Genomic DNA, 27,387 nt, shown 5'->3' on the forward strand with positions numbered 1-27,387 from the left:
ACCTGCTTGCTGCTTATTCTGTGTAATTTTATCTGTAATTGAAAGGGGCATGTTCAAAAGTAATAGCAGTGTTGTGTTATTTAGTGAGGTGATTGATTCTGTGAAGAAACTGGTGTCAATTATGGCCCATATTTAAAGAAGGAAAGAAACAAATGTTGTGCATGCTGGTTATCGTGCATTTCACACTGAAATACTCAGCGAAATGGGTTGTTACAGACATTACTTTGAGGAACAGTAGCCTTTGATGAAAAAGTTGACTTGAGAGGGGAAAACATATAAAGTAGTGCAGAAAATGATAGGCTGCTCAGCCAAACTAATTTCAAATGGCATCCAAAGCCTGAACAACATGGGAAAAAACTCAACTACCATTCAAATGAAGAATTTCCAAGAACAGTGCAAGCAAAGGTACAATAGGAGCAGGCAATAATTGTCATCAGGAAACAGGCAAAAGTCAAATAACACCGGGAAATCAAACACTAGGGAAACCGCTGGAGAGAGTGTAATAACGTACAACTACAATTTGCCAATTGTGAGTTGGATGGTGAGTATTTAAGCACTGGGACTAGGGAAGCTGAAAACCAACAGGTGAAACAAATTAGAGGCAGGGAAAGATAATCATAAAAGGCGGTAAACAAACATAGGCAGACAGACAAGTGAAATGAATGAAGACGGCTAGTTGAAGTGCCTTTCAAAGTAAAACAGGACGTCCATGAAAACTTACAGAAAACAAGAAACCAACCAAAACAGAAACTTGATCAAACCATGACACAATGACCAAAACACACCAGTAAGCGGGCAAAGTCTTGGTTCCAGATGAACAAGATGTTATGGAGTGGCCAGCCCAATCCCCAGACCTCAATCCCATGGAGCACTTGTTGGGTTGACATCAAATAATAATATTCTGAACATTCCTTTTTCTTCACTTTTTGTAAAGGTATAACACAAACTTGATCAATTTTGGTCATGTTTTGATTTGGAATTAATTGTGCAGTGTTCCCAATGCATTGATATTATTAAATTAAAAGCTATTCTCAGGCTTTCTTTTGAACATCATTCACTTTTTTAAACATACTATTATTCTGAACACAACTGTATATGAGCGCCCGCTCTACCAGGTGACCTTACCAGGTGCCCAGTTTTCTGGATTTAACCCATGCTGAGCCGCTCATTTTAGTCTTATTTTGCGTGGGTGCGTGCGTGCGTGTGTGGCCTTGAGTCTGTTTATTCTACAGGCTGTGGGAACCCGTTATATATCCAACTCTCCATTTCTCCAACATAACTCATTAATAAATCAAATAACCAGAGCAGAGGAATCAAGGATGGCACGTCAAGGCAAAATATCACAGAAGACGAGGGTACAGAGAGAGAAAAAAAAACAATACGCCAAGATGGATATGCAGAGCGTGTAGAAAGTTATCAGACAGAGGTTGGATGCAAACCGAAGGAGAGGAGAGGTTGTTAAGCTCTGAGGTAGAGCATATCCTCTAGAACTAATGGTTCTAGAGAGCAGAGAATAATAATGAGATTGCATAGACATCTAGACCTCAGGTAATTGTTTAATGCACGCATTTTGCATATTCAGTCATCCAGTGGCTATATATCAGTAGAGTAGGTTCCCCATTCACCCTATGCATTTTAGCATTTTAAGAGTGACATTTAACTAAAATGTCAAGAGACTTATGTAAACACTACCCTATAAAGTTTGCATTAACACGCTGCTCAGGTAATGGGAGAGGCACTTCTTCAAAAGTGAATGTGATATTGCTCAATACATGCAAAATGCCTACAGTTTCAACACCTAATACAGCTGTACAAGGGATACATAGTAGAAACCTTATCTACTTCTGGTTTCTGTGTGTCTTTGTTTCTTTGCACAGTGGGATTACAGGTGTGGTTTCATCTTCACAGGCCTGGAGTCCTGTGAAGATGAAAGTCTGTTTTTAGTTTGATGCTGCCCTTTTCACAACGTTTTGAGCCAAATGACAGCATCTGTCTGTGTGTCTTAGAGATCAACATTGGGTGGATGGGCAATAGCTCAGTCAGAGAGAGAGAGAGTGATGGAGAAGGGAAGATTAAGGATGTCTGGGTTTTGTTGTAGTGAAGGGCTCTCGGAAGGGGAAAAATAAATCTACCTGCAGAGGAAGATCAGAGAAGATCAGAGATTGCCCCCCCCCCCCCCCCCCCCCCCCCCCCCCCCCCCCCCCCCCACACACACACACACACACACACACACACATACACCTGTTCAAGTCTTCTCTCCTCATATCGACACAAAGACTTGCTTTGTAGGCGTGTCAGTGACTACCACAAATGTGCTTTTTTGGTTGAAAATCTTCTCCATTTCTAATTATCTCCAAAACTAATAAATACTTAAATTTATAAACTTTTTATGTATACAGTACTTATACAACACCAAAGCAATACTAAATTAAAAACAAACAAAAAACATAACAAGTTAAGTAAGATATGCAGCTAACCCTATGACTGACTCACTGCGCTGTATTTATCTTATATGAAACGTCCATAATCTTCACTTCATAAGCACATCAACAGACCACCGCGACTCCCTTTTTCATAGAATTTCACAGCCTCTACTGTGAAACTCCTACTCAACCACTAAACTTCTGTTTCCTGATAACGTTTCTTCACATTTTTGCAGTAAATGGCATCTAAACCTCACAAGTTATTTCCCGTTAAAAAACCACGTTGCTGGAATTGCCAATACATGTGTTGTATCATTGTCAATGATATTATCATATGTTAATGCAGTAGTTTAGATTAGATTTTATAAAGCAAAAACAAGTGGGTCTTCCTAGTCTTTTTAGTCTTTGTGACTGAACCCAGCCCCTATGATGTAACAGTGGTCCTTTCCTCAGACCATTGTTTTATTTTCAAAATCTTGAACTTTAGGTAGCGCCTGCTAACGCACACTTTTTTGCAAATGTCTGTCTTATAGAGAAGCTGATAGCATACCAGCGGGAGTTCCATGCCTTGAAAGAACGCCTTCGTGTGGCTGAGCACAGGACGCTACAGCGCTCGTCTGAGCTCAACAACATTCTCGAGCAGTTCAGACGCGCCATCGCCGAGACAAACAGCAGCAAAGATGCGCTCACCAACTTCTCAGGTAACTAACACATTCACGTACAAAGACTCATCAACTCCACTGAGCTTTTACACTGTTAAGGAAACATCAAGGATTTGCAGTTATTTTTGCACAATAGATGTCGTAGCACTCTTATACTGACTCTTTATTAGGGATGTAACCATACGGAAATTTAACCTCACGGTCACGGTGACCAAAATGATCGCGGCTTTTGGTATTATCACAGTATTTTTAAAAGTGTGTTCATTATGTTCAGCAAGCACTGATAGACCTACACAAGCTGAAATGGTTTCAAAAAGTATTTATGATCCTACAAAAAATATAGGCAATAGGCTTGTTAAAACTATTGAAAAGTGGCTACTGAATCACTGGCCTGCTTCAGGGTGGCCGGTAAGAACATGAACCAGAGATGTCTGACTTTGAGATCCAAGAAGATTTATTTACAAATCCAACATGAAGTTAACAATGAAGTTGTATTTGACATTACATGTGAAGTTGGATGTCGTTCTGAAATATAAGCAAATAATAATGCACAATAATAACTATCTGACTTCGGCCTACTATGAACATTAGTTACCAAAACTTAATGTTATAGCCACCAGCATTTAACAAGAAACAATACTAAGAATTACAATAATTCCTTTGTAATAATTAACATGAATGTAGCAAATTGCTCAGTAACACAAACTGAGCATGAGCGACATCTATCACAGCACACATATCCATAATGAAGCAAACAGTGTACACCTTCAATAGCTAAGCACGTGGCTCCACAGGCTAGTCTGCTTACTGGAAATTGCACGTTGGTAGGAAACACAACCCGAGGATCAAGACGTGGCTGCAGGTCGTAATATTAAACAATCTGCACACCTATCAGCTATGCAATAAGCAACATCAATATTATCAAGGCGATAATATATAGATCTCGCTCTTTCTGCCTCTCGCTCCAAAGAAATGTTAAGACGTAACACAGGCTCAACTTCCACATCGTAGCAGACATCTTATTGAAGATAATGAGTCAGTAAAAACCCATGACAGTTTAGCAGGCTACAGAATAGTTTTAACTAAAGTTCTGGGCTACCCAAATCGCTTCAACAAAACGAGAAAGTTAAGAAAAAAGGATAAAGAAAAAAGTCCGCTGATACATTCTGTCCCCTTCTCCCTTTCTCATGCGTGGCAGCTTCAGGAACCTCCGATGCAGCTGGGAAGGAGTAAACACAGGATTTCCACACCGTGGTAATCCACCGCGACAATAAGCATATTTTAAATGAAGGATAGTTGTTAATTGAAGCCGAGAATTACATTTAGGTTACCTTAGCTGAAGCTGCCTGATAAATAAGAGTTTGTCAGCCTCCCATCTGTGTACAAATGGATCTTTGTCAAAACAATCTTTGTTATGTCAAGATAACAAAACAATTAATTTATCTTGAGAAAACAAACTTTGTTATATCAAGATAACAAATTTAATAAGTTGTTATCACAAGATATAAAAAAAATATACGGCCGTTTTTGGCTTCTGTAGGGAAGTACCCTTTCAAAGCGCTAGCTAATTTCTTGAAATTGAATGAATTGTTTCCGCAATCATTTTCCAAGTGGCAGGATTCATTTAGACTAAATCTAAGACTTTCTCAGTCAACCGTCAAAACCACTGGGTGGACGCAGCAATGACAATACCATTTCACTGCTTGGCGTAGAACACAATTCAAATAAAAATGTAAGTCTAGTCTGAAATTTTGTTTCTAAGCTTATGTTGCACATTGTCTGCCAATTTTCAAATGAAAAGTCCATTTCATATTGAGTTTGATTATCTTAATAGCAGTTAATAAAACTCAATTGAGTTATATGTTATTATAACATTTTTAGATTTTTATTTACTCATACATCAGACAAATGGAAAATGAAAACTTGATTAGATTATATGATTTTTGTCTTCTTGGCAGCAGTGGACTAGTGCAAAACATCAAGAGCCCTGCATAAGGGAAATACAGTAATAATCTGTAAACCATGCAGTATGGTATAAGTCATAAACGTAGACAGGGTGCTGCAGCCATTAAATATTCATATTCTCGTAAAGAAGTCAGATTTTCTGCTGTGTATAGTTAAATGTTTTATTCACCCTGTAGCGATAGCATCCCTGTTCTACCAGCACATTAACAGCTTGTGCTTTAAAGGTCAGCATAATTATACTATTGTCATCATTTAATGAAAGTGAGAAGAGTTTTCTCTGTGTGCCTGCCTTCAGATGAGACACAGAAACTCCTGAAGGAGCTCGCAAATAGGAAACCTCTCCAGGTGCCAAATATCTACCACCACCTGCCTCACCTTCTCGACAATGATGGCAGCCTGCACCCAGCTGTGCAGGTTGGTCTCGGCCGCACAGGAGGTGAGAAGCGTATACACACACAGCACATTCAGTACAGTAATAGTAACTTCCCTGATTAATGAGGGGTTTTCTCCAGAATATGCATGCTACACAAACACAGTAAAACCTCCAGAGATCTGCATTGCAATCAGGGAGAGACTTAAGTCTCAACAAGTTTTCAGTTGGTAACTGAGCTTTGCAATTGGATCATTCTTAAAAAGATAAGATACTTATAGTGTACATACAGTGTAATTCCCTATTTACTTTAAAAAGTACTTTACCTCTTGGTATGATCGAACAGGGATTTTGCTTTTGCATTTCTATCCTAATTTTGTACTTTTTTTTTGCACTTTGTGTTCAGTTGCTCTTCTGTTGGGCTCTCTTTTTTTAACCTGAGAGGTGCACTGTAACATTTTGAAAAATGCTTTACATAGACAGTTTATATTAGGAAACACTAGGTAGTTTTCTTTAGTGAAGACACTCCAAAACCTACCTTTTTACAAAGCTCACAAAGTTGCAACCTGTCCACTGCTGCCTGCCATTGGCTCCTCTTTCATATGGATTATTTCTCTCCTTTTCACTCTTTCCAATAACTCGTATTTTCAGCGACCCAGTCTTTATTTTTTAATGTTTCTTCCTTTCACCCCTCAACAGAAGAAGTTAGCATGTGACCTCTCCTATATCAAGTTCTCTGTAAGAGGATTACTAATATGCAGACATGGGGGACTCGAGTCACATGACTTGACTTGAGTTAGACTAAAGTTGCAAATTTTAGGACTTGAAACTTGACGATATTACCAAGTGGCGTGAGTAAACAAGACTGGCTTCGGCTAGTAACCTAATGTTATGGAACGTATGCACGCACGCACGCACGCACGCACGCACGCATTATTAGTTGACTTGACTTGCTTGTCACAAAAAATCACTTGGACTTGCTTTACACTTGACGGTTAAGACTTGTGACTTGCCCATGTGTGACCTACTCCCATCTCTGCTAATTTGGCTAATAAGGAAGAAGGGACAACTCAAGAATAAATGTGAGTTTCTTGTCCCTAGCCTGTAGTCTGTGTGATCAAAGAGTGCATGTATTCCCCCAGGAAACAAGGACAAATGCAAGGCCTATCATTGCCATCTCTTAGCCATTGCTTAACTGTCTGGTTTTATGACAGGTGGGCAGGTATTTGTTACCTTTAAGACTCTTTCTGCATTTTTCTCTTCTTTTTTTTTGCATATAGCCACTGATAGATGGTCACGGCTTGCTGCTTTGTTTTCACCAGCTTCCCACCCTAATACGCTATCAGTTGTGTTCACTGGAATGCACAACCAAGCTGGAGATACTGCTACTGGGAAGTGATTGCGTTTCTCTGCGGCAGCGGGTGAAGTTTTGCCCCCACATCCACCCATATATGCCCCATGACATACTTGATTAGCCACCGGCAATAGTGCCTCCCCTTTTTTCTATTGCTCATTGTTCTTTGTCCACATCTGTTTCTTTCATGTACTTTCAACTTGTTTTTATGCTGGTCTAAGCATATCTGACCTAAGGGTGTTTATAGCTGTGCAAACTACGACATCAAATTACTTTGAATTGAACAAGGTTTATGTTAAGAAATGGTTCAGAGTATCTCTGAGTCTAAAATGGTTGGAGTAGGACCGGACTGGAGCCCCTTTTAGACTGGAACTAACAAAAGAACATTATTGTAAATACAGCCTTGCCTGTTCCAAACACACATATGGCCTTAAGCAAGCCAACTTATGCCCTCTTACAAACAGTCAGTACTTATTTTGTTGCCAAGCAACATTAACATTTATTTACAAGGACCAGCTATTAAACATGTTACAAGCTACAGTTGAAGATCTGTTATTTTCTTCCCCGATTTGTCATTCCTTGGGCTGACTCTTCTTTTGGCCTGAGGAGAGTGTACACAGTCATGTGTCTGCACCTCACTACAAGGGCTGCCTAACGCATGTGAAAGTTCATCCTGTCTTTCCCATATACCACGCTCTCAGTACAGGTGTTCCAACTAACCATTACAAGTTGCTAGTGCAGTGAGACCTTAACAGCGTCCCACTCACTGCTGTTAATTGCGCTGCCAATTGTATTTGGTATAATGCAACTGTGTTTTTTGCTTCTGTGGGAAAGAGGTGCAAATTGACAGTAAGAGGATTTGCATATTTGGTTGCTTCTTTCTTTGCTTAACCCGTATTGTATTTCTTGCCTCCGATATCACTGCTTGGACACTTTCAGAAGTAACTCCAATATGGCATGGACACCTTTGATTCTGCTGATTACTTAGTCAGTCTGAATGGCAGAAATTGTGATCTCAATTCATTAATTAACATAATCTAATCTGTAGGTTTTCAACACACTCATACCCCCTCATAAACCAAGAAACCCTGTTGCACAACACAGGACTGTGCTAGAATCTTGTACCTTGGATATCAAGCCTCGCCCCTCGTGCAAACATCCTTGGCTAAAATGCATCGGCAAACATGAGCCGCCTGTGAAGTTTGTGCCGTTGGTCATGTATTTTTAAAGAAATATTGTGAATTCTTCTTTTCATTGGTGAAGCTGTTTTGTGCAGCATTAAATGGCACACAAGCAGAACCAACACAACAAAGAGCATAATTACTGTTTCTGCAAAGCTCCCCTCCATACATGCATTGCTGGTTGGATGATTCAACCCACAGGGTAAGGAGTCAGATTTATGATGGCTCTCGCTGGTTATTGATGGCTTGCTCTTTTTTTGGACCAGGCCCCTTGTGTTGGGGATTCAATTTATTAAAGGCACCACTTAAATAACATGGTCCTAAAAATTTAGAGTGTGAGGTGTTAATTAAATGTTTATTCTGTGATTTACTCAGGTTATGGATTGCACACACACATACATACACATACATACACACACACACACACACACACACACACACACACACACACACACACACAATCCCTCATGCTTTGTAAGACTCTGAAAGCTTAGAAACCTTTGAAAAAAGCTTTTGTCATTAAAATCACCCACATTACTCAGGATGCCTCTTATCCCTAGCTGCATGTGAGGGACCAAGCTGGCAGGCACAAGGAGTCATTAGGTAGATTTTCAGAAAAATGTAGGTTTTTCTATACAAAAAAAAAAGAAAGAAAACAAAGTCCTGGGCCCATAGAAAAGGTCAACTAAACAGAACTTAACTCAGGTAACGTAACCAAACAGACCTACACAAACTAAACAGACCTAACAAGACTGAGACATGGGGGAAAACTAATATAGTGGCTGATCAGGCCATTCTGACACAAGGGGGGGGGGGGGGGGGGGGGTAGACAAACGCATTAAATAGCCAAACCACAACAACTACAACCTATGTTTAACCAATGCTAACTAATATGAACTAAGGATAAATAAATCAAATAATCATAACTAACTAGAAGTAAAAAGGTCTTAATTTCACAAAATGTGACTTAAAGAAAATGAACCTGAAATTAGCTAAATTGACAAAGTTAACTAAATGTCTGCACCAAATAGAAAACTAAGTCAAATAACTAATACAACTGTTTGTAGAACTACAATGTCCAGTTATTTATTTTGTATGATGTGTAATGTGCTAAAACCAAAAGAGAGTTGCCACCGTGAGTTGTTGCCATGTGTGGCCGCTAGTGCGGCCATCACACAGCAATACTTCTCCTTATGAGAAAAAGATTATTTTTTATTTATTTATTTATTATTAAAAGCAAAGACAAGTAACTGTAGATGGATACAAACAAGGAATCATCAAATATGCATAAAAACACAGTTTCAAACAAAAAGACAACAAACTCCAAATAAGCTACATATGCCACTTAGACCACACTTTGTGTTTAATTTATTTATTCAACATGTACTCTTTCATAGTTATTTTTCTTGCCAGGTCTAAGCAAACAATCAAGCGCCAATCTGCTGAACATAACAAACACAGCCGACTGCCAGGTGTTACGTGAAAGGCATGTCAAATCAGTTCTTTTCACTGATGTGATAGAGAAGTGGAATGAAATGTAGATTTTTTTTTTTTGGCTGATATACATGAAAGGACAGCAGAGTGAAGCGTCCAGGCTGATCAAGGGACACAGGGAGGGGAAGTCATGGAGTTGGTCTGGCTCACGCTGCACTTGCATGCATTATCACTCATTCACTGTCTGTCACCCTCCCTTATTCTGTCACTCTGTGTCTCTTTTTACTTCCTCCCACTTTCTCCTTTCATCCTCGACCTACTTTCCTGGTGGTGGTGGTGGGTGTCGCTATGTGACACGGAGCTCGGTGTGAGAAACACAAAGCAAAACTGGGACAGATTCTCTACGCTGCACAGATCACACTTCACCCTTTCTCCGGTCCACTATGCTGCTCACTCATTCTGCACCTTAAGTTTGTTTTGTTGAGGCCCCTTGTGCCCCCACATCAGCTCAGTTAGCTTGCTCTCCCTTTTAAACTGCACACACAGTAAACACTTAACCTTGTTTTCCTTTTTCTCTGGAAATGCATTTTACATATTATGCTAAATGTGTTATGCAAAACCGCCTTCTGTAGAATACAAACCTAGGTTTTGAATTAAGTAAAAGACATTGAACCATGCATAGAGCAAGAGAAAGCTAAACATGAAAAAAATAGAGGCTAATAGGCAAGCCTATGTCATGCTGGCGTTTTAACTTTTTTGCCTTAGCATGACAAAAACACTGATTCCATGTCAGATAACCAGCCTGATAACATCATCCTGGCATTTGCTGTCACACCAATGTGGAATTGCTGTACGCTCTTTGCTCTCTTAACACCTCACACTCTCTTTCCCTAGTGAGAGTGATCCATTTGTCTTGAAGAGTAAAATGAACTGGTTTTATGTCAGCAACAGTCTGTTGTGGGGAGCTCTCTACAATAAAGAAGAGGCCGTCTGTTAAGCCACAACCATCACCAAGCGACAGGGAGATGGCAATAGCCACTCTCTTTTCCTCTCTTTCCATGTCTTACTGTTGTCTCCCTTCACCAGCCTATCCTCAGCTGAATGTAATATCTGTTCCTACTTGTGACCTTTCTTAGCTCAGAGATGATTGTCAACTTTATATTTGCGATCAGGGGGTTTTGCTGATGCGATCAATCGTTTAGTGGACTGACAAAACGAATTAGATTTATTGTTTGGTATCTAGTCAAACACATCAGCTGTTTCCGGCTTCTTACAATGTAGGATTAGCTGTTTTTCTGGACTATTAGTCTGACAAAATGGGCATAACCTTTTGTTTTTATTAATACATTTTTAATCAATTGCAAACAGTAAACGTTAATCAGTAATAAAATCTCTAAAGTTTCTTTTTCTCATTGCTGTTGATGTTGGCCGTTTTGGCTTTGTTGACTTAGGTGGTAGGAAAATCTCAAACGAATTTAGCTACGCTTGGCATATCCCTGGATAAAGACTGATGTTGAGTAAATTCCAGCTATGGTACATATTTGTTAACTCTGTGTAAAGTCCAAACATTGTTGCTTCTACCTGGTGATTCAGTGACTATTTACTAAAGTTCCACATTATGTAATACTGTAGTTTAAATACACTTATCTTTAATAACACATAGCCTGGTAGTGCAAATGCATTCCAAACTACTTCCATCAATCAATCTTCCCACTGTCATCTGTCAGTCTGGCCATTACTTTCTGTTCTTGTGGATTTAGGTCAGTGTATTTAGTCATTGTTTGACAAGCTTATTTTGTTTTGGATCTACTTGATAAAAACATCCTTTACCATTTCTTGTTCTCACCTCACACTTTTTCTTCTCAGTCACCATGGTGATGGGGATCCCTACAGTGAAGCGGAAGGTGAAGTCTTATCTCTCAGAGACGCTGCGTTCACTTATAGACAAACTGTCACCAGAGGAGAAACTTGACTGTGTCATTATTGTCTTCGTTGGGGAGGTGAGATCTCATCTTCATACAGTAGCAGTCAAAGCATTGTTACTTTTGCACAATGAATTTAAAAATTATACATTTAAAATAGGTCTGTGGGTCTAATGTGTCTTCCTTGTTTTGTCTCTGCAGACTGACGTGGACTATGTTCACAGCGTGGTTGCTGGCCTGGAGAAAGAGTGAGTACATTTCTCTGCTTCTTGACAGATGCGCAAAACGTGGAAATGTTGTATAATGTAAGTAAGAAACTCGTCAACATTGCCTTCTTTCTTCAGGTTTTCTACAGAGCTGAGTTCAGGCTTGCTGGAGGTGATCTCCCCACCTGCTGCCTATTACCCCGAACTCACCAACCTCAAAGAAACATTTGGAGACTCCAAAGAGAGAGTCAAGTAAGCAACTCACATAGCCATCTGTGTTACCTGTGCATTCACTGCTCACATTCAATTAGGAAAGATGTGATAGAAATCATTATGATAATCATGAAGAAACCAGCCCTGAGCGAAATGAAATGCAGGAGAGCTGTGATTGCAGTGGATTGAGGATTGAAGGAAAAGTAAAGGATGAGTCAGGGGAAAAGGGGGAGGCAGGGAGCAAGCGAGAGCTTTTAGGTCGGCTGCCGAGGTACTTGGTATTCCACAGGCATTTCTCAAAGTCTGATCAAGGTCATAGGCAGCAGCACCCTCTATCTCTTTTTCTCTGTGGTGCTCCCTTTTATTATACTCTGTACTTATCTTCCCTTTGTCAGCTAACAAACAAGCTTCATTAGAAATGTGTTTATGGTGCAGTTTGGGCCAACGTTGTACAGTTTGCACTCTGATAATAGCCATCAGGCCCAAGTATGTTATGTTGTGGGAGTTTGTGAGCAAAGATGCTTTTGATGGCAAGCCGAACAGTCTTGTTGGACCGTGTGCGTGTGTGTGTGCGTGTGTGTGTGTGTGTCCAAGTGAATGATGAAAAATGCTTATTACATTCCCTCACCGCTGAAGCAGCAGCAACACTCAACCACTTGGCTTGTTTAAGTGCACATGGATCCATGCCCTCATATTTATGGTGTATGTTTACCCGAGTGTTAAGTGTGTGTGTGTTTGTGCCACCTTCCAAACCTGCCTCTGGAAGCATCACGAACACCTGCAGCTTGTGGGAAACAGCCACTAGTCAGACTGCAGTAATGGCAGATCAGTCAGATCAAACAAATAGTAAGACAGCACTGGTTTATACATTTTTAGTAGAATCTGTTGTTCACATTGTACCTGGGAATACCAGATTTTCACATTTGATCTTTTTGCATGTGAAGCAGTGTCTCTGTCCCAGAGGTTAACATAAAATACATTGAGATGATTTCACTTTTCATATATATGTATTGTTTATTAGGTGCTGATGATTTCTTCATTGTTTAGATGGCGAACCAAGCAGAATCTGGACTATTCCTTCCTCATGATGTATGCTGTGAGCAAAGGAGTTTATTATGTCCAGGTATGTTCTTAAATAGATACATGAATAAAATAGATGTTACCACAGCCACTTGTTGGACAAATTTTAAGAAGGACTCTGCAGACAGTTTCTTATGTGTCAGCGTGAAAGCCTGGTATTAGGCAAACACTGGTTTGCTTTTTGGTTGGAACATGTCATACCAAATTTAAAACATGGCGAGTACTAGAAGCAAATGCATGTTGTTGCAGTCATTCATCAGAGCCAGTGTTGTTTTCATCAGACCAGAGCCAGTTTCACTTATTTTTAGCCTAATCCTCTTAGACTTCTACAGCTCTTATCTGTCCTCTTGGCTAAAATAGCCGTCCAATTTGGGAGCGTTTGTATGAATGTTTACTCTCCGCAAATTTAATGTGCTAAAGCTAGCCGTTCACGATTTAGTTTCACTGTGTTGGTAATCATCTTTCTGTGGGTTATGTCATTTCCATTCTCTGCGCTCACCTGAAGGAAAGAGGTATTGCCTGTCTGATATCTACTTCTACTCTAGTTTGGTGTAGCGAGTGCTTCTTAGCTCAGTTTGGAGTGTTGTCCTTGAGTGGACGTAGAGTAGTCTCCCTCGTGTCTCTCACCCTCTCCATCCTAACTCTTAAATTGGTTTCTCCTGGCTTACATTTAGCTCTTTCTGTGTCTGTGTTCCTTCAGCTGGAGGATGACATTGTGGCGAAGCCTAACTACTTTGCCACTATGAAGAACTTTGCCCTGCAGCTCTCATCAGAGGACTGGATGATCCTGGAGTTCTCTCAGCTGGGCTTCATTGGTACGATCCGTTAAGCACATGATCAATACTGGGCATCCACCACGAGTCTGTCAAATGAAGCAAGATCTGCAATGCCAAACAATGTCATTCCTGGCTAAATGGTCTCTCAAAAGTGATTATTATATCATTCTCTTAACTGTTGTCGAATTTATGATCACAGTCAAATGCACCGGGGATGGATCTGCAATAGCCGGTTAAGAAAAGAGTGAAATTATATTTATCGGCGTATAAATTGGGTCACTGTTAAGTACTTTCATTTGGCAAGGGAAAGCAAATCCAAATTAAACCCATCAATACAATATGTAAGTGAGGAACGGGTATATTTTAGTCCAAGTAGACTGTTGCAATCATTTCTCCTTATTTTGTTTTTGTTCAGATTAATGCTTTACGCAGCTCATTGTTAACGATGCTGAATGTTTCCGTGCAGGATCAACAAATGTCTTTAAACCTCCCCTATTCTCTCTTTCCTCCAGGAAAAATGTTCCAGGCTCCTGACTTGAACCTCATTGTTGAATTCATCTTTATGTTCTACAAGGAAAAGCCCATCGACTGGCTGCTGGATCATATTCTCTGGGTCAAAGTCTGCAATCCTGAGAAAGATGCGGTATGCACTGTTTACTGTTTAGAGACGAGTCTCATTGTAAGAGTATTGGTGTCATCATTTCTTCCTTGTCCTTTTTTAAAGAAACACTGCGAGCGGCAGAAGTCCAGCCTACGTGTGCGGTTCAGACCCTCCCTGTTTCAACACGTGGGACTCCATTCTTCTCTTGCTGGAAAGATCCAGAAACTCACAGTGAGTCTCACACCCTCACTGCCATTTATCATTTACCAGTTAAGGCTAGTTCTGTGTTGAAATGTTGGTTTCCCGTCTGTATCTGTAGGACAAGGACTTCCTGAAGCCACTGCTTCACAAGATGCACGTCAACCCCCCAGCTGAGGTTTCCACTTCAGTGAAGGTATAATGTGCCCATAAACTATTCTATCTTGATCTTAACATTGCACTTATCTAGTTCCTAAAAATAACTATCGAAGAACAATAGGTTTAATGCAATATACACCAACCTCAAAATCCGTGATCAGTGTGGAACAAAACATGTATTGTGTCACATAGGTGTATCAGGGTCACACGCTAGAGAAGACGTACCTAGGAGAGGACTTCTTCTGGGCCATCACTCCTACTGCAGGAGACTACATCCTCTTCAAATTTGACCGACCTGTCAACATAGAGAGGTACATATAAAAGGGCTTTATCTGATTGTGGTTTTTGTGCACAGCTTCTTATCAATTACATTCAAATAATATTGTGAGCATTCATATATATATCATTATCATGACCACAACATTTCCACATACAGGCACATGTAGAAATCTGTCTTTTCACTTATTTCCGCCTGATACCCTTCAGTGATACACACACTGATACTGTATGTCTCTTTAGAGACCAGGCCGAGCTAATGAGAGTGCTCTAAAATAAGCATTCTCGGGCGAGCCTCCTACTCTCTGTGGAGCCAGAGGTAGAGAGGGAGCAAGACAGTGAAAATAAAGAGAGCTGATTGCAAAGCTGACAGCTTGGATGAGTGCAGACCTAAAAAGGATGTTAATATTTGGTCATGAGGAGACTAATTTCATAGCATAGAATGTATCCATTGCTTTTGTAAAGATAATGTTAGGACAGCAAGACAAGTGTGTGAGACTGTCAATGTCACTCAGCAAGTAAGAGACAGTGAGTGGGCCATCTAGTGTTTCACTGTCTGACTCTTGAGTGCTTTTCTGCTTTTGAATGACACTGGTTCAAACTCCTTTAGATAACATCTCATCAGCAGTTGGTCTTTCTGGCATTTTCCCTCTGTCTCCTACTCTGTCTGTTAAACATGTAATCCAAATAAGTACGGTGCAATTACAAACTTTAAGTAAAAACACCAGCCATTGCACAAGCCCACTCCTGGATTAATGGCATCCCTTCCTTCTTTCATCCTCTTAAAAGAATATGTTTGGCTATTATCAATCTAGTCTGGACCCAACAAATTGTCATTTGCAAGGAACTGTCACATTCACACAGTTGCACATTCATACCTGGAAGCTGCCCAGTACAACCACAGTCTGATCTGCTGGCCCTGAGCAGCTCCACTGGAGCGGTTTGGGGTTAAGGGCCTTGCTCAAGAGCACCTCAGTGGTGGTAATGCAGGGAGGGACGAGGGACAAGCGCTGGGACAAGAGGTGTACATACTTTTACAAACTACATTTTTCATTTAATAAACATAACTTGCAAAACTAACCTACTGTCCATGAGTGATTTTATGGCACGTCGGTGTGGCAGCTACCATAAGGGGAAAAGTGCAAGAATGCTTATCCATGAATGTTAATATTAAAATGAATAACTGAATGCTTGATTTGATTGGCAGATTCCTGTTTCGCAGTGGTAACCAAGAGCACCCAGGTGACAAGATCGAGAACACCACAGTGGAAATACTGCCTGTTTCGGTACGAACACACACACGCACGCACACACACACTGACACACACACACACACACACACACACTAAAGGGTTGCACTTGTGTGTCTTGTCTTTTACTCTACTGTCCATCTTTCAATTTGTTCAAATGTTAGGAACCTGGACCGAAGACCAAAGAGCAGTTCAAGCGAACTGAAGACCGCTTTTACAGGATTGGTAAGTGGATTTAATAGTCTCGTAGTGCCATATGTGTTTGAGTGCATGTAAACACAATGAAACGTTGTGGTCGGCTTACCCATTCACACTGACTACAGTCATAGACAGACAAAAGTGTTTGAAATGTTCTCAGTCACAGCCCCTTTTCTCTCTCTCTCTCTCTCTGTGTCTGTGTCTGTGTCTGTGTGTGTGTGTGTAAACCTACAGGTCAGTTTGAAAAGGGTGTGGCAGAGGGATTTGTAGATCCTTCTTTTAATCCAATCATAGCACTTCGGCTTTCAGTTGTCAAAGACTCCGCTGTGTGGGCCATCCTCAGTGAAGTAAGCCAATAAACCTGTTCATATTCTGTCCAATGAAATTATAAAAATGACTCTCTCCAGATGCATTCTGCCTCCTTGTTTTATCCAATAACACATGATGCTCTGCTCTCCTACTGTAGATTCATATAAAGAGGATAGCTGGCTGACTGTTCTGGAGCGGGCACATGAATCCTGGCCTCTGGGGGACCCAAATCTCCTAGATTGCTTACGCAGGGCTTCTGGCACTTGGCAACCAGCAGTGAAGTCATTAGAGCCCACTAGAGTTGCTTGTCTGAGGAACGCCACCTCTCTGTCCCTGCTCTTCCTAATGTACCTTGTTTTGCTTCTCATCGATCGATTTCTCCATTTCTTTCTGCATCTCTCCCTCACTCTTGTGTTCTTAATTCATTTGTGAGAATGTGAATACTACTGTCCGAAAGAACAACAGCGGTGTGTGTAAGACGTCTGTTCCCAGCTCTGGCTCTCAAAGTGACTATGTTGTTCAGCGGCTTAGAACACAATCAGAAAATGCTTGGACGAAAAAGGACAAATTATCACGTCTAGGGAGAACCAGTCACCTGGCCACTGGTGTACATGCTGCCAAATCCTCCTCTGTTTCTTAATGCTGCCAACTTTGGGCAAGCTGGGGCATTGCACTGTCCACTAGCGCCTCAGCAAAAGCCCATGATGATCAAGAATGTTATCATCAGTAACGGCCAGTTGCTCTCTGTTCTCGACAGAGATGATGGAGCTCTAGATCAACACCAGCCCAAACAACAATGTTTCCCTCACACCCAGAGTACAGTCAGCCACACTCAAATACTCCACTTGTCCTGAAACACAAACTCAGGATGAGCTAACTGTTCCAAAATCCTGCCTGTAGCCAGTCAGTAACAACTTTGACCATACTGTAGGCCAGATTCCATGGAAACTATCCCAATTCATGAAGAAATAAGTTCCATAACACCATATCTATTTCACCTCCTGTCTGACAGGCCGTATATGACCTCAGTGTCCACTAATAGTAAACCAATCAGACATTGCCTTGGCGTCATTTTCCCGAAGGAATATATTGATATATTATTACAGCTATGACGATCTATGAAGGTGACTTAATTTATTTGAAATAAATCTTTAATTTGTACAAGAGGTAAAATATATTTTTATTCTATTAAGGGACGTGTATGGTAGTTCAGAGGATGTTTTATTTGTGTACTGTTTTTGTTGTCTAAATTGCTGTGTACATTTTTTTCATTATTACAGCTACTTGCAAAGTTGCTTTTATCTGCTGTTGCAAGTAGCTTGGTTCAGTCTGTGACAGTTTTTTTTTTTTCACTTGAAGCGAAATGTTACACAAAAACGGTAAACTTTCACTTCTTAAAGTCTGAATGGCTAAAGAGTTGTGAATAGATTCTGTTGAAGAAGTTGTGGTTCAAAATTGAAAATAATTGTGCCTTATATCCAGGTTCCTTAAAATTGTCTGAGCAACATTATTCCAATCTCACTCCTGCCTACACTTTGATTGCTGGAAACACCAACATTTTTTTAAATACAACACACAATCCAATTAGTGATTGAACGTAAAGAACAATACCTCTGTGTTATGTTAAAAGACAGTGGTAAAAAAAGGGGGGGGGGGGGTTATACCAGATTACCATCTGGAACGGTGTAATTTGCACTGCTTTTTCACATTTTTTTGTTACCATCACACCCTTCACCATTGAACTTCCCATATTAGATGCCTATTTCACTGACTTCTCCAAATCTACGTAAAAACCATTTGCCCAAGCACGTGCGCATCTGTTTTTTTTATAGACAGACTACTATTATGACTACTGATCATGTGCACATTTTCTTGTATGATTTGGCTGAGGTTGTGTAGTACTTTCACTGATTTGTAAATATATAAAAAAGCAATGTGCATTCTCTCTCTCTCTCTCTCTCTCTCTCTCTCTCTCTCTCTCTCTCTCTCTCTCTCTCTCTCTCTCTCTCTCTCTCTCTCTCTCTCTCTCTCTCTCTCTCTCTCTCTCTCTCTCTCTCTCTCTCTAATAGTTTATTGAAATTCACTTGACATGTGTTTGTGTGTGTGGCCAATGTTTTGAGTTGAAGAAATTTTAAGTGGAACTTCAATAATTTTACATCTTTGTGGTTTATCCAAGGGAGTGATGAAGTGTCTTTTGGTGAAATTGATATAGACCAATCTTTGCTTACATTGTTGTCCATGTGGATGATTATTTGTAGTTTATGAACAGGGCATTTTTGGTCCGAGCAGGCTCCTCCACCCCCTGATCAAATCATCCATGCTAAATCTGTACTCAAGAAAACTGAAGTAGAATCATCAGATTATTTTTTTTTTTTTTTAACTGGGAGAAGATGGGAGCACGTCGCTTAAATGGTGGAACATGTTTTGAAAGCGATACAGTACTAGTTACAGGATTTACTTCTCTCGCTTTTCCTGGATCTCCATACAAACAGAAACTGAATGCATGAAAACAGCATGAACAGTCATGAATCTCCTTCTAATCCCCCTACTGTAATGTTGGACTGGAGACAAAAAGAAAAGACAAGGAACTCTTCCATTGATCGACAACTCGATACACTCATCAGTTCATGTGCCTTCATCACGTACATGTGTATGCCTGCCTCCGGTGTTTTTGACATCATTTTTCATGGACATCTTTGAAATAAATGATCAAAGTTGTTAGAGGTCATGGCCATTTTTCTGTGTTGTGATTTTGTTCTACTTGCATTACTCATGCCATCTGCATCACCAGGTTTGATTTTAGAACAGCTGTAAAGTAACAGGGTAAAAACATAGTAATATATATTGCAAACTAGTTCAGAAAATTAATTTGACATATTATTTAAATTTTTCGCAGATGGATGATCTGTCTACATTACATTCAAACTTAAAGAAAAACCAACATAGAAAAACTACAAACCTTCCCAGCGTTCACTTCTTTGCGACAATGTACTTCCGCTTTCCCAGCATGCAGTTTCAGAAACATGGTGGAAGAAAGCTTTCATAATGTTGATGTCTGATGTCACATCTGTTATCTAACCAAGTTTTTGCACCTGTGAATTTATGAATAAGGGAATATTGGTGTTAACGTGGATTCTGCACAATGCCGAAATATTATGAGGATAAAGAGGAAGATACCCGAGCCTGCGCCGGTGTCAGAGAGGACTTCAAGGCATGTCTCCTTCAGCACGACTGCGTGGTAAAGGTAAGAAAAGGTGTCTCTGGTCATGAAATCTAAAGTACATTAGAGGGTTGAAACAAGGCGCTGCGGTTCCATAGGTGGATAATAGTAACGTTTGTCTACAAACGCTTGGAGTTAAGTGACCTTTAGCGTGACCTAGCTAGTACGTAAGTTGTAGTTTCGCATTGCCAGACCTAGCTAGCTATGTCCACATTGCTCTGGAGTAAGAACCGTGACGTTACGTGGATAATGTTTCCCCAAACCCCAACTAGTCACCAATAACATCTGTCATTCTACGTCACGACAAACTCCATTGTAAAAACGGACCATTTAATCAATTTATAAATAATTAAATTGCCGAAGTGAAGTTCGTTTACTGAAGTCGAAGATGGATGGAGTTAGCTTACTGTTTAACATTCGTCGATTACCGCTGATATTACCTTCAATAGCTGCTTGATAAAGCCTCGATTTAACCCTAACCTCATCGGTGTGAGGCGATGTTTGTTGAATTCGGTACCAAGAGTATTTCTTTAATTAGCTACAGTTAACGTTACCTACCTATGTCATATTCGTTAACGTAACAACTTTAGCTAGTTAAGCTAACAGTTAGCTAGTTGTATACATTCTGTGCTATGCAGTTAAAGCTAGCTAAGTTACTGCACCAAAAATACGATAATGAGGTTGGTGTTTTCTAACTTGTTAACTCAATTTGACTTTGAGATCAAGTTAAAACATTTAGCTGTTTTCTAACTGGTTTCTTAATTTGTGAGGAGGGGAAGATGCCTAGTGAGTGTTTGAAGGAAGGCCACTGCAAAGCCCTGCAGACATCCTTCTTTGAGTGCAAGAGGTCAATGGTAAGTCAGCAGAACATTGCAAGTTTGAAAGCATACAAGTGCACCTTCAGTAGGAACTGGTGGGAAGTAGAAGAGTAAAGACAGCAGGAAATGCTTTATCTTTTTATTTCTTGGTAAGCTGTACTTTCCCAAAGTGACCAAAAGCATATGGAATATTAAACAAATGGCTGATAATGTTTAATTTATGTCTTGTAAAAAGATAAATTGAATCATGGCTTCAGTGCGCGTGCTGCACACTAACAAATGTCTGTCCTGTCTTCCAGCTGGACACAAGGTCGAGATTCAGAGGAAGGAAAGGATATTGAGGAACCATCTGAAGAAGTGGTTGAGGGAATCTTGAAGCAACTGTAAATACTTGTAACGATTTAAACTAAAGAGTGCTGCTCATAGGCCAGAGTATGTGCAGCCTTACAACCTCATCTGAAGTATGTATCAAGAATGGACTACCAAATATTAAAGAACAATGCAAACTGAAGGGCAAAATGTAGTGCTGAAAAACTTTGAGAAAGTTGAGAAACTTGATGTGATGAAATACAATGTAAAGAAAGATTCTATCAACATTTTAATGAGGCGCTGTCATCAGAAACACGTCTGACTGAAAGATATGATTTCAAGTTTAACATTTAAAATCAGTTTTTATGAATATGAATATACCTCAAATCATACAATTGAGGTATATTCATATTACATCATAAAGAATTATTCTTTATTTCTGGACTTTTCTGCTCTAGGCAAAGTGACAGTTTGCAGTCAGTTACAGTTTTATATACAGTTTATTACTAAACACACAAATAGAAAAATTACTCATTGTGAGTAATAGGACATAAGCATCTTCTACAACTCAACAGAAAACTGGGCCAAAATGTGTGGGTGGAAACTGTAACATGCTTAGTGTGGGCAGAGCTTTTATTTCAAAGCAGCCATCATCATTTGCTTGAACTTCTCCATATCCACCTTCTTCATGATAAAAGCCTTTTGAGCATCTTTCAGGAAGCCCACAGTATCTACTATCATCATGCCTCGGGTGTGCGTGCCCGTCAGCTCCACGCTAACTGGGTAATGGCCGCTTTCTGTGATGAATGAATCGTCTACGGCGGCTGCCATGGCGTACGAGTCGCAGGAAATAAAACCCGTGCCGGCGACAAACTCTTTCTGGAAGCGTTCGCTTTGTGAAACCTCGATGCTGTGTTTGAAGATCTGGGCCATGAAGCGAGCTTTATCGGTGTCCTGCGCCAACCAGGTGTCGCAAAACTCCTGTCAACACCAGGAGAAATGTAAACACAGAGCGGCAATTGTTCTCTGATGATTTCCTTGGATGCATGAACGTATTGGAAGGGCTATGTGCTGTAATTAGTACAGGACGCCTTACCCAGGACAGCTTGCTGTAGCAGGTAAACTCCCAGCAGGCCAAGTAGGTCGGACACCGGTAGTCGTTCAGGACAATGTACGCAGCTTCTGGATCAGCAGCAAAATTGAACTCACCACACACTGTAGTGTTTCCTCGAGCTGAAGGCGCAAACCACATAAAACTACCACCATTAAAGGATGTAGACAGAATAATGAGAACATTTGATAGACTTGATTGATTCATGTGGTCTGAATAATACTTGAAATTAAAGAAATGTCATTTTGACATATTTGACCCGACTTCTCTTGTCCAACCAACAGTCCAAAACCCAAAGATGATCTGAAATGAAATGACCTGAAAATCCTCACACTGGGGAAGTTGCAACCAGGTAATGTTTGGCGGTTTTGCTGGAGAATTGGCTTAAAGGTCCCATGGCATGAAAATGTCACTTTATGAGTTTTTTTTAAACATTAATATGCATTCCCCCAGCCTGCCTATGCCCCCCCAATGGTTAAAAATGGTGACGGTTCTGAACCGAGCCCTGGGTATCCTGCTCAGCCTTTGAGAAAATGAAAGCTCAGATTGGCTGATCTGGAATCTTGAAGTCCCAAGGAATCAAGGCTACCTCACCTTTCTCTGCTTGGCCCATCCAGAGAATTTGGCCCGCCCATAAGTGAAAAACGTAACGGCTTTCAAACGAGCAAAGTGGCAGTTGGTCAAGGCCCCCCCCATCCCCCCCCAAAAAAATTTTGTTGCCCCCCATACTAAGGAAAAGCTCATTGTGGGACTGGCTCTAGTGGCTGTAATTCTGTACGAAAGCTGAATTTTGGGAAAGAGACTTCAGATATGATATGGTATTGGGGTACAACTAAGGTCTATATAAAAGCATCCAAAGAGCACCATGTCATGGGACCTTTAAATCAATAATCAATAAGAAATACTCGTTTCAGCTCTCATCACAGTGACATTTGTCACGCTGTAAAAGATGTCTGGCACTCAGATTTCAACTCTGTTTCTTATCTCGTGTCGTTTTGAAAATGACACATCTGAGATAAGCAATAGTCATTTCTGTGCTAATTGGAGATGAATAGCAAAAAAAAATTCATTCATTCAAATGAGTCCTTTTTGTCAGAGGAAATGACTTTGTCTAGCCCATTAAGACTGTGTCGCTTTCCCCCCCCATTTTTGTTAAAATGCATATGAAAAACCTAGTTTATGATTTTACTGACATTCAGTGTTGCCTCCCATGATGTAGAGCCCTCGGAGTTTGCTCGGTAGAGATGGATCCATTCTTACAGCCAGAGCCAGGTTAGTGAGGGGTGCCGTGGCAACCAGAGACACCTGGGAATTAAACCCAAACCTTACAGACCTGAAGAGGCACACAACCACACACGCACACACACACATACATACATACAGACAGCTGTCTCACACCTCTCCTGGATTGTCATTGACAATCCTGATCATAGCGGCCACAGCACCCTCCTTCTGAACCAGGTCCAGACCAGGTGCGTTGGGGTCTGGAGCGTCACCCAACCCATCCTGCCCGTGGAAATGTCCCGCACTGAGGCTGTTCCCAAGGATTGGCTTAGCTGCACCTTTAAACACTGGAATCTGGCACCAGATGAAAAAAACGTACCACAAGGAAACATTTATACCGGTATAATTGTTACACAGCTCCCGAACTGATGTCTGTCAATATATGCGACATATCTTGGAGTTTGAAACATAAGAGACAACATGTATACCAATGTAGCTAATATTGCAAATTATACAGCTGGACAATTTTCTGTGATATAACACTGGATTTACAACATTGTTAAATCAATGTGATGTTACTTTACCTTGACTAAATTAGCCAAACATCTTTGCATGATGTTATTTATTTAATCTATTAACAGATAATACATTGAATTCTCAGAAAATGAACTGTATTACAATATATATTGACATTCAACAATGATATAATTAAAAAGAAATACATAACACACCTTTAAGATTGAAAACACCCAGTATTGAGTAGTATCAAAACTTCTCCAGTCAAACAATATTTGAATTTGATCCTTTTTGTACCCAGATCAAGACAGAAAATGAAGTTTGTATGGTTTTGCTTACGAAGAAGGTGCCCTATGTATACTGTGAGCTATAGTATAGTATAGACATAGTATAGTATAGTAGCATGTTGTAGTTTCAACTTGCTGTTCACTTAGACTTATTGTGCTGATAGTTACAGAAGAGGGAAAAACAGAGCACATCGCGTGACATTATCTTCTACGTTTTAGGCTGCAATCGCACCCCTGTTTCTTCCTCACTCCCACACTCGGGTGGGCACTTATCATTACAAAGCAGAAAGACGGAGGGTGAGTTGAAGGTCAGCACAATGGGCTGGGTAGGAGTTATGTCTCCAGATATCTGCTTTGTGAAAAAACTTGTGAAATGTTCTTGAAGTCTCGTGTGAATCCCTTGTCATCAACCAACTCGGTGGGGGGCCAGCATATTGCACCCCAACAACACCTTGCTAGAAGCCTTCACATCCCCAATACAAGATTAAATGTGGGCACAATCAAAAATGTATAGTATACGTGTGCTATGCTGGTTTCCATAAATTCAGTCAATTTGGACTATATAATGTTCTGCTTTTCTAAAGTACTTTTTGGGGACATTTAATGCCTTAAATTTGTATGCACTGGTACGATGGGTTTGATATACATCTTGTTGATTAATGACAAGTTTAATTCAAAGATGTTTCCATTGAGTGAGACAAGGTGATTTATGTGTAATACTGTTTGTTATAAGCAGTGATTTAATATAATAATATCAATGTGGTTTCATTTCCCTTTCCAAAGCAAAACCAAAGAACATTTTCTATTTCGTTTTGATGGTAAATGCAGTAGTCTAATCTTCATAACTCATGCAACTTTTCTACTCAAGCTTATTGAGCTCATACTGGTTGTGCCGTTCTTCCAGGTCCTGCCTCATGTCATGAGGTTTGAGGAACAACAACTCATTGTTGGGCAGTTTTAGAAACAGCAAACATGACAGCTGTAAATTCCTCCGACACTCTTCAGAAACACACAAATGATGTTCTAAAAAAAGACACCAAATTCCCCAGTAAATCATGTCTGGATCATAAAATAACTACACTTCATAGAAAACTAACCGTGCTGCACCCACCTCAAGTTTATTGCAGGCTTGCAGAACGCGAAGTGTGTTCTTACACACATTCTCCACTGTGGTGTTTCCATGCACACACGTGATGCCAAGGAGCTCCACGTTTGGGGCGGCCAGCGCTAACATGATGGCCTGAGCGTCGTCCACTCCACAATCTACATCCACCAGCAGCTTCTTACTCATCATGGACCCTGAGGAGGAAATACTTCAGTCCAATAAGAACAAAACACAACTGTTCTGACTGAAGTTAATTCCTCCACACAACTCCTCTGGTAAATGAGTAAACTGGAGAAATATGTAACTTAACCTATAACCTACATCACGGTTATGGAAAGTTGTGTTGAGCTTTGCAGGTTGTTTAATTCAGTGAACTTCTATGAAACAGAAGCACTTATTTCACAAGACAAAGACCTACCTGGAGCGGAGTGTGAAAAAGAGGAAGTGGAGTGTGAGCCGGCTGCTACTCTTCCTCTCACAGAGTGGGTCCACCGATGGTCTGCTGCAACTGACCTTTGAGCAGCAAGAGGAATTACATAAACTAAATGGATAGTAGACTAAATGGGAGGAGTTTTGTGAAGATAAAGTTAATCTTTATTTAGCTTCTTAATAATCATTCTCTTAATCTATTACCAGATTGTTTCCTCCTAGTTTAGTACTGCTCTTATTGTTCCTAACAGCTGTGTCTGTTAACAGAGCTGCTTTGCCTTGTTGTATATCTTTCTTCTTATGTGTTGTGTCTTGTCTTGTGCTAAATTCTGCACTGTGCTTTGTTTTGTTGTGTTCTCTTACTGTGGTGTGTTGTGCTAAATTTTGTTTGTGGTGTATTCCTTTTTTTCTTTTTATTTTAAAACCCCTTTTTAATATTGAGGACATGGGACTACAAATGAAAAATAGCCTTTTGGCCCATTCTGGCTAATTCTGGCTTTCTAACCCATGGGAAAACACGTCTTTCGCTCCATCTTTGATCTACATGGTGAAGAGAAGCACAGAAACACAACAAGCTAACGTGAGCAGCTTTCAGAAAGAAATACGAGAAGTAGCAAAGCTCTGTGTCTCTGAGAAACTTCCTCAAACATTCCTTCAGTTTTTAGTTCTTAGTAAAAGCCTCGTCTCACCTCCGCACGGCGCAGCTTAAAACGTGGCGTGCTTTTACAACACACTGGATTATCCCCGCCATGCAGACGGACGGAAACCTAAGGGCAGAGGCGATCTACGGAGCTCTCACTCTGCCCTAGTTTCTGAGCAGCAGAAACTTGTAACCTGTTATGAAACTGTCAATGTGTAGACCACATCAGAGACGGCTTAGAAGATCCGGATAGAAGTACGAATACTTACTGCGTTTTGAGTCTCACTATATTGCAATTACGCTATGCTGTCACACGTTAAAGTTAGTATTCTTCTATTGTCTAAAACTTTATTTAGCAAATAAATGTAGGCCGACATAACAGTCCCAAACGCGTAACATAATCGAGCAGATGAACAACAAAATATAAAATAATGGAATTTAAATAATATTATTAATACAAAATAATCAAAACATCTTAAAGTAACGAAAAATAAATAATTATTTTTACTTTAGCTAGGGAGTTTCGTCAAATATGTGTTGCTTTTTTTATTGATCATAACAGCAAGAGAGTTAAGCTTTCAATTAAATTCGAAGGGATTCTTTCTATACGGTAAACAATCTATGATGATGACGTAACTTCCGGAAATACCCTTAAAGGGAAACACCAAATCCATGGGAAACTGGTTTGTGTTTGTGGGATTCACAGACTGTATATCAACGGTCTATGGTGGGATTCCAACCTTTCTTTAACTGTCTATGATTCAAAGAGAAGGGTGAGAGGGAAGAGAGGCGACCAAAACAAGCCACAGACCAAGGGCATCTCTATGTGCATTGTACGCATACTGGCCATATGTAGGCTACTGTATATTAATAGCGTATAGGAATTACTCGTGAACTCAATATCAAAAAAATGTACTGTAGGTAATGGAAGTATGCAAATAGTAAGCTCAATGATGCCTGAATTCCACATATTTGCAGTTTGCCCAGTTTCTACAAACCTGCGGCTCCTTTCGACGCGAAGGATCGACGGCAACGGCTCTGCTCCGAGTCCCCTTACGGATGAAGGACTGAGCTTCGTTCGTTACGTAGGTAACGTCAGATTATATGAGTATAGGCGTAGCCCTCTAAGGGCTACGCTATTGGGTTTATCC

The 27,387-nt window shown here is 40.3% G+C and overlaps 3 protein-coding genes and 1 long non-coding RNA gene across 5 annotated transcripts in view; 3 read left to right on the plus strand and 1 right to left on the minus strand.

Annotated features, from left to right (window-relative positions):
* Positions 1-18,502, plus strand: part of mgat4a (alpha-1,3-mannosyl-glycoprotein 4-beta-N-acetylglucosaminyltransferase A) — a 31,503-nt gene extending 13,001 nt beyond the window's left edge. Inside the window, exons 2-16 of the mRNA XM_034886309.1 lie at positions 2,957-3,124; positions 5,346-5,486; positions 11,256-11,389; positions 11,513-11,559; positions 11,656-11,769; positions 12,778-12,853; positions 13,511-13,625; positions 14,099-14,229; positions 14,311-14,418; positions 14,507-14,581; positions 14,737-14,855; positions 16,028-16,106; positions 16,235-16,295; positions 16,503-16,615; positions 16,735-18,502. Of these exons, the coding sequence (XP_034742200.1) occupies positions 2,957-3,124; positions 5,346-5,486; positions 11,256-11,389; positions 11,513-11,559; positions 11,656-11,769; positions 12,778-12,853; positions 13,511-13,625; positions 14,099-14,229; positions 14,311-14,418; positions 14,507-14,581; positions 14,737-14,855; positions 16,028-16,106; positions 16,235-16,295; positions 16,503-16,615; positions 16,735-16,761 (1,508 nt within the window). The 3' untranslated portion in view covers positions 16,762-18,502. The remainder of the gene's footprint in view (positions 1-2,956; positions 3,125-5,345; positions 5,487-11,255; positions 11,390-11,512; positions 11,560-11,655; positions 11,770-12,777; positions 12,854-13,510; positions 13,626-14,098; positions 14,230-14,310; positions 14,419-14,506; positions 14,582-14,736; positions 14,856-16,027; positions 16,107-16,234; positions 16,296-16,502; positions 16,616-16,734) is intronic.
* Positions 18,503-19,557: 1,055 nt separating this feature from the next.
* Positions 19,558-21,431, plus strand: LOC117953397 (cytochrome c oxidase assembly factor 5). The gene is made up of 3 exons (XM_034886373.1): positions 19,558-19,821; positions 20,568-20,651; positions 20,915-21,431. Exons 1-3 carry the CDS (start codon positions 19,720-19,722, stop codon positions 20,954-20,956), a joined length of 228 nt encoding a protein of 75 aa, XP_034742264.1. The 5' UTR covers positions 19,558-19,719; the 3' UTR covers positions 20,957-21,431.
* Positions 21,198-27,387, minus strand: part of si:dkey-4e7.3 (uncharacterized protein LOC402865 homolog) — a 10,682-nt gene continuing 4,492 nt past the window's right edge. Inside the window, exons 1-7 of one of the 2 annotated variants that reach the window (XM_034886336.1) lie at positions 26,286-26,393; positions 25,586-25,680; positions 25,174-25,361; positions 23,434-23,613; positions 23,229-23,340; positions 22,021-22,157; positions 21,198-21,905 (exon numbers count right to left, since the gene is read on the minus strand). In XM_034886336.1, the coding sequence (XP_034742227.1) occupies positions 21,558-21,905; positions 22,021-22,157; positions 23,229-23,340; positions 23,434-23,613; positions 25,174-25,361; positions 25,586-25,680; positions 26,286-26,347 (1,122 nt within the window). In that variant the 5' untranslated portion in view covers positions 26,348-26,393 and the 3' untranslated portion in view covers positions 21,198-21,557. Of the gene's footprint in view, positions 21,906-22,020; positions 22,158-23,228; positions 23,341-23,433; positions 23,614-25,173; positions 25,362-25,585; positions 25,681-26,285; positions 26,394-27,387 lie in introns of those variants that run through there. The other variant, XM_034886337.1, reaches the window with a different exon arrangement.
* LOC117953400 lies at positions 22,221-23,625 on the plus strand. Its single transcript, XR_004658603.1, has 2 exons — positions 22,221-22,387; positions 23,255-23,625. It is a non-coding gene; the product is annotated as an uncharacterized LOC117953400 (long non-coding RNA).

This window comes from Etheostoma cragini, chromosome 11 (assembly GCF_013103735.1).
Source record: "Etheostoma cragini isolate CJK2018 chromosome 11, CSU_Ecrag_1.0, whole genome shotgun sequence".
NCBI classification, from domain to species: domain Eukaryota; kingdom Metazoa; phylum Chordata; class Actinopteri; order Perciformes; family Percidae; genus Etheostoma; species Etheostoma cragini.